The 7264-nt window shown below is 45.6% G+C and overlaps 1 protein-coding gene across 3 annotated transcripts in view; it reads right to left on the bottom strand.

The window, feature by feature from the left end:
* Zc3hav1 (zinc finger CCCH-type containing, antiviral 1) overlaps window positions 1–7264 on the bottom strand; it is a 66624-nt gene that overhangs the window by 19634 nt on the left and 39726 nt on the right. For all 3 annotated transcript variants that reach the window (XM_023712867.1, XM_023712868.1, XM_023712869.1), the window contains 2 exons: window positions 6292–6412; window positions 3736–3910 (listed from right to left, as the gene is read on the bottom strand). In XM_023712867.1, the coding sequence (XP_023568635.1) occupies window positions 3736–3910; window positions 6292–6412 (296 nt within the window). The remainder of the gene's footprint in view (window positions 1–3735; window positions 3911–6291; window positions 6413–7264) is intronic.

Here is a 7264-nt window from a genome sequence, read left to right as displayed (position 1 = left end):
CAGGCTGCACTTCCTGGCCCTGGCCTCACACTGCACTTCTGATGTCCAAGGGCTCTGATGGGTGGCAAGGTTCCCACGGGTGACATTTCCCCTGGGTGAGTCAGCATCACAGATGAGTCTCAGACACTGGTCTGCTCATGCATGGCTCTTATAGACCAACAGCAGAGGGGAACTCTGATGTCACAAGTGTGTGACACACAGGTCACACGGCTGACTGACTGACAGGGCTTTCATCTGGAGCCAGCTCTCTGAGTCTGAGGAGGCTTTCTTCTCTTTTACACCTGTCTGCTGTTCGGATCCACTGCCAGGTGTGTCTTCTGCAAGCCATTCTGGTTGTGTGTGTGCTGAGCTGGCCCCGGCTCCCTGGAAATCTTCCCAGACAGAGCTGCCTCAGGCTCCCGAGTGCCAGGCAGTGACAGCCTTATGAGATGCTCCCTTTCAGGTACCGCTCATGTAATAGCTCTAGTGCGTCCTGGCCTAGACTACAGCGCCCCATTCTGCGGGCAGGAAACAATTCCTGCACATTTGCACTTTCTCTTTCTTATTTCCCACAAGGCTTGGCTTCATACCTCAGCTGCAGTAGCCAGGTCTTGGCTTCCGTCCTGTGTCTCTGTTACTGCTCTGACCTGGACTTTCCAGAGCTGAGGCTTGCCCTTGCTCCAAGGCTACGATCAGCTGTTCCCACGTGTGAGCTCCACAGCTCCCGAGTTGAGCTGTGCGCTGGCGCAGCACTGCAAGGACCTGAACTGCGTGCCCGCTGGGCCGCGCAGGCCGTGACTACCAGGGCCCACCCTCGGCAGCCGTCCTACACCCTCCCTGCCCGGCTGGCTGCCCGGCTGTGCAGTCATCGCTTTCACACCACGGCATCTCTACGGCCACCTCTAACTCCACTGTGTCCAAGCCCTGGTTAAGCAGCCTAACGTCCATCAGAGAACATTGTTCTACCTTCCAGAAAGTTTGTGTCAGGAAATCCACCTACCTTGTGCTAGTGAAAATGTTTGCGGGCTGGTGAGATGGCTCAGTGGTCTAAAGCACCTACTTAGAACAAGCTTAGCAAAGCACAGGGACTGCGGTTCAATCCCCCAGCACCACATGCCAGCCAGCCCCGCCCCCTGGTGGGCTGAGCTGGCCACATACACACACACACACAAATAAAATTAAAAAAAAAAAGAAAACGTTTGCACCCTAAGGCCCTATAACAGAAGTTCCTAGCCCAGGACTCAGCTGCCCAACTCTGATTCAAAGCTCAGCAACAAGAGAGAAATCCTGCAGGGCACTGTCTGAAGGCCACAGGAGACTGTTCTCGAAATAATCTAAACTGCACGGAGTCAAACCAAAGAGCTGCAAACTTGGACCATCACGCATTAATCTATGAGGTAAACCCAGCTGCTAATTCACAATTTGTAAGTGCTAGATCTTGGAGACGACTCAATTGACCATCAGCGGGAGGAATGGATAAAAAAGATGTGGTCATTTTATACAATGGAGTACTACTCAGCCATAAAGAAGAATAAATGGGAGGCTTTTATAGGTAAATGGATGCAGCTAGAGACCACATTCATAAGTGAAATAAACCTGACTCACAGGGATAAACATCATATTGTCTCCCTAGTGTGAGAAGCTGAAAAAGTAAGTAAGATCCAAAATGTAGAATAGATACTATAAAATGGGAAGAAACTTCAGAAAGAAAGAATATGGGATGAGCTAAAGGAGAAAAGCAAATATAAATAAATAACTATATATCATATATAAACACATATATGATAGTTAAGATAGTTATATTACTAATTTCTCTCAGTTCATTGAAAGGAAAGGTCTGTGCTAATATTGTTCGGACAATTCAATGCCTGTACGTTGGGCCAGTGATATAGCTCAGCAGCACAGCACCTGTCTGGCAAACATAAGATCTTGTTTTCAATTTCTAGTACCAAAAAAAAAAAAGTCTGTGTCTTGTACTCTGAGTAACTAGTCTAAAGATAACAATATACAATGTATTAATCGTTGTTATTGTCCTAGTATCTTATTTTGAAATTTTGGGAGTTTTTTTGTCTTTAAAATAAATTTTTAACAAGAAAGGAAGGGAGGGCTAGCCGGATAGCTGATAGGACTAAAGCGCCACTTAGGGGTTTGATCCCCAGCATGCCGTGTAGGCTCCACCTCTGCGGTGCGCTGAGCCGGTGACTGAGACTGGGTGTGGGGGCACGCACCTGTAATCCCAGCACTTGGGAAGCTGAAAACAGGAGGATCACTACAAGTTTGATTTGTGTAGTGAGACTCTATAGACCTTGTACTAATTACATTAAAAAGAAAAGAAAGGAAGGGATGCTCATGCAGAGGGATAGCAGCTCAGCTTATCTAACTTCCCTCCTAGAACTCTAAACTTCTATCCTAGAATCCTCAAATTCCAGTCCTTTACACACAACCCAGCTGAGTACAGTGACTCCCTATTCCAGGCACGTTTCACTGATTGAACAAATTAACACATCCTCCCATACAATTAACCATCCCATCCTCTCTGTTCTCCAACTTTGCTCTCTTACCCTCCTTTTATTGGCTACTAGGGTTCAGATCTAACAGGCTCCCCCAAGTCTCGCTGTGCAGAGGTGGGCTTCCAGAAAGTGAGTGACTCACAGGGGTGCTCCACACTCCAGCGGATTCACCCATCGATGAGTTGTTTGTCACTGAGTGTGCTCTCAGGGGGTGGCATCTGGCTGGAAGTGTGTCACTGGAGGTGTGGCCTGCAGGGTGTGTTCTTGACCCTGGCTCATTCCCTCTCCCTCTGCTTTAAGCCACTGGGGCCTGACCAGCTTTTCCCCACAGCGCCCTCCCACCTTGACATTTCTGCTTTGGAACCATGGACAGAACCCTCAGAAACTATAACCTATGATAAACTTCTTCCGGTTGTGAGTGTTAAGAATTTTGACTCAAAGACAGGCTCAAAGCAGTAGTCTCTGTGATTCTTTTTTTCTTTCTTTTTTCAGAGGAGGGGTTGATATAGGGCCTCGCTATGGCTTTCACACTGACCTTGACCTCACTAGGTAGCCCAGTTTGCCCTTGAACGCAGAGTTGCTCCTGCCTCAGCCTCTCAAGTGCTGCTATTACTGATGTGCACCATCAGGCCTGGCTCAACATTCATTGGTTTTTGTTTTGTCTTGTGTTGTTGGTACTGGGAATCAAACTCTGAACCTTGCGCTTTCCAGGCTGGCACTTGTGCCACTGAGCTATATCCCTGGTCCCTCAACATTCATTGCCAATACATGACTATCTCAAGGTTCTATTCTATCCCTGACAGTGAGGAAAGAGGTCACACAAAGCCAATTCAGGTCTGCAGGGGTTCCTTAAAAATAATGAGTAAGCAGAGCGGGATGGCACACCCCTATAATCTCAGCATTCTGGAAGCATTCTAAGACAAGAGGACTGTAGATCTAAGCCTAGCCTTGGCACCTTAGCAAGATCTCATCTCAAAATTTAAAAAAAAAAAAAAATGGCTGGGCATGTAATAATGCATAAGCTCAATGCATAAGCTCTGGGTCCAATCAGTAGTACCAAGAAAAGTTTTGGTTCCTAATTACAATTGGAGAATACGCTTGGTGAAAAATTATGAACCCAGCTGTGTATAGAGCAAAAACGAAACACAAAACTCCCTCCTTACATCAAATATGCTGTTAAGAGGTTTTTCCTCTTTAAATTGGAAACTCTGAACAAAAGCCTCCCACAAGGAAGAACAGTACTCACCCCTTCGCCATACGGAACCCATTTGCCAAGTTCATTCTGCCAGTACCAAATCCACTTGGTGGTGAAGGCTGAATCGGTCCGATTCGTACCAGACGAAGGGGTAGAGATGCGTCGAATGGGCCTACTGCCACACGTCATCTTCTGGAAGTCGATTGTATAATTTCCTACTGAAATCCTGAGAAGGAAAAAGTAGAAAAGCAATAGAATGCGTATTGACATCTGCTTCTACAGTTGTTAAAGCTCGTGTCTAGATGTCCCCTCAAGGCCTCAGGGGGGCATAGGTGGGGCTTCTTCAGAGGTGGCTGGATCTGGACTGTGTGATGCTGGGATTGATTCAAGGTTCAGGGCTAGGATCGAGGGTGGTAGGCTCAAGGGCCTGTCCTAAGGAGCCTGGATAAGACATAAAGGACAGAAAGAGCTGTGGTCACCCCTTGCTGCTTTGCTACCTTCTGCCCACCAAGGGCAGTGTCTCCTCCGCGATGCCCTCTTCCAGGCCACCCTGCCTGGAGCCAGCAGATTATGGACTGAAACCTCTACAAACTGTGAGCTAGAGAAACCTTTCTCCCTTTAACTCTGAGTGTCAGATAGTTTGTCTCAACAATAAATAAATAAATAAAATAAATAACGCAACAGTCTACACTTCCCTAACTATTATGCAGAATTAACTGTGTGTGTGTGTGCTGGTAATCGAAGCCAGGGCCTCACACTTGCCAGATAGGTGCTGTCCCACTGAGCTACATCTCCAACCCCAGATTGATGTTTTAGAAATGAGAAAGATTTTCAAGTCTTCTTTCCTTTGTTTTTAATGCTATAAATAGTCGACTTTTCTTCCTACAGTGCCAGGAATCACATTTAAAAGAAAAGGTAAAATTGAGAGCTAAATTTATTAACTTGCCTACATCACATACTTAAATATGCCACAAAATGTCTTGCTTCCTCAAAATACATCACCAAATAAAATTGTCCACAGGCCAGGGAGATAGCTCAGTGGTCTAAGCATCTGCCCGGCAAGCGCAGGGACCCAGGTTCGATCCCCAGTGTCACATGTCATGTTGGGGTCCTGTGCTGTGCCGGCCAACGAAACCAGGCGTGGTGGCACATGCCTGTAATCCCAGCACTGTGGAGGTGGAAAAAGGAGGATCACTATGAGTCTGAGATATGTAGTGAGACCCTATACCACATACATAAATAAATAAAAAAAGATTCAAAAAATGTTTACAAAACTGTCCATGAAACAACTGATTGGCTCAATGCTAGAAAGTAAGTTGGAAGCTCTCATTAGGTCAGTTTTAAAAAATATTTATTATTATTTGACTAGTTGCCAAAGTGTGCCTAAGGCTCCTTCAGAGAACTGGCAAGGTCATTTTCATAACAATATCGAACCATTATTTGCCCTTTTTGCTTTCTTTCTGTCATTACTGTACAAGTTTTCTAGAGGCGGAATGAAATACAATTTCACACTAGATTAGATAAAGAACCAGGTATGAGAACCAACTCCCATTCTATTAAGGCAAACATTAAGAGCTGTCCAAAAATGTAAACCTATGACACATTTCTCCAGTGTATCTTGTTTTGGAAAACAGTCACTGTTACAGTTATCTATGCATCGGTACATAATTATATACATGTAGTGCTATAGAAATGTTATTTGTTAACGTATGGTGACTTGATTGCTGTCACTAAGTGGATTCATAAATATTTAATCTTTCTCAGCTCTAAATATTAATATGATAAATCCTGATATCTACAGTTCACATAAACAGAAAGTCTTTGAAGCCCTCAGTGTATTTTAAGAGTGTCTTGGGGGTCCCCAGGCAAGATCGTTTGAGAGTTACTACTATAAGCAAGATCTCTTAGATCAGTCAGATTAATGTTGACCCCCCAGGCACATGCCACTATATCCAAAGGCATTCGGGTGGGGCTTCCTGGAATTAAGAATAGAGACCTAGAAGATGGGCCACCAGTTCCCCATAAGTAATGATCTGGCCGCAAGGGTCAATGTGGAGATTCAAAGGGGAGGAACTGCTGTATTCTGTATCTATCTGGGAGTGGGGGTGGGGTGGGGTTAGAACCTAGAAAGGAGGGGACAGCTGATACCGCCCTCTACTGATGGAATGCAGCATTGCACAACGTCCCCGTATAGTTGACTGGAGTGTGCATAGGCTAGACCCTTTCAGAATACGGAGCCAGTGTAAGGAGAGTAGACAGTGCCAACGCACACAACACATTCCGCAGTACCACTACGTGGAATTACTCAAATCACAAGGAACCATCATTGAGGAAGCCAAAGGCTCCTTTCTTCTAAGTTCCTCGATGCTTTCTGAGGCTCTGTGATGACTTGAGAAGGCCGTCAAGTGGCCTCTAGACCGCGCTTTTCCAAGTCACTTACTGACAGGCAGCAACTAGCAAATAAGCACCGCCGTTAACTGACTCGAGTCAGCAAGTGTTTTCGGACTCCCTAGCGGCAGCCAGAGATTGCCCAATGCATGAGTAGCCAGAAGCTCTGCTTTCTCCAGACGGCACAGATCTTAAGCCCCAGGGCAGTCACCCACTCACATGTGGTTCCGGGGGTCGCAGTAGGCCTTCTCAATCTTCTCCATGTCCGAGAGGTCCAACCAAGTGTGCGTCAACAGCTGCCACCGGTAGGGCAGGTGGAAGTGAATTTTGCTGCAGCTACCTACAGAGACAGAAAGATCTCTGGGCCTTTTGGGGGAATCTGCTCCACCCAGCCGAGCTCACCCAGGATTTGTCTTCCCCCATGGTAAAAGTGGGGGTGTTCCCCACCTTTACCTTTGCTCCCACAGGTCCCTATGTGCTATGCCCCGTGTCCGCCATTCAAGGTGCTTTTTTACCCATGCAAACAACTCCAGACACAAAAACTCCCCACTCTCTATAGAGTCAGTGTTATTTCTAAATGTACAAGTGCGCCCACCCCATCCCTGAGGGACCAAGGTAAGCCAAGACACTCACTGTCCAGCAAAGGATCAGCTTTCATTTCCTTGAAACCCAGGACTAAAATTTCACCTATCCCAAAGCAGTTCTCCCAACTAATCTCACTCTCTTCTGCTCTGACCTGGATTTTTAAATTCCCTTAGCCAGCATTCAAAAATAAATAAATGCATGATATCAGCATTTGGGCTTGATATCATGCATTTATTTATTTTGATTAGTTTTTGTGGATGTTTTGATGTTCCAGCTTAATTATAAATATTAAAGAAAATTCTGCTTCATGATTAGCAAGTGGCTGGGCATACTAAAGATAGTCATGAAAAGAATGTTTGCTGGATAAGGACCTTGTTTTACAAGCCCTTAAGTCAAGAACGCCGAGAATAGTTCTGTTTTGTAAACTTACTATATTTTGATTGTTTTTGCAATGTTCAAAAGATGTACAAGTACTTTGACATAAAAAGACAACAAAGGTAAATCCACAGGATGTGCACTGCTTGAAATGTGGTTGATCAAAAGGGGAATCACTGACCTGATGCTTGCCTTGCACCCAATAGGATGGAGGGGGAGGGGGAGGGGAAAA

The sequence above is a fragment of the Octodon degus genome, unplaced genomic scaffold (genome assembly GCF_000260255.1).
Source record: "Octodon degus isolate 3935 unplaced genomic scaffold, OctDeg1.0 scaffold00027, whole genome shotgun sequence".
NCBI lineage: Eukaryota > Metazoa > Chordata > Mammalia > Rodentia > Octodontidae > Octodon > Octodon degus.
Note: the sequence above shows the minus strand (reverse complement) of the source record. Positions and strands in the feature narration are given on the sequence as shown.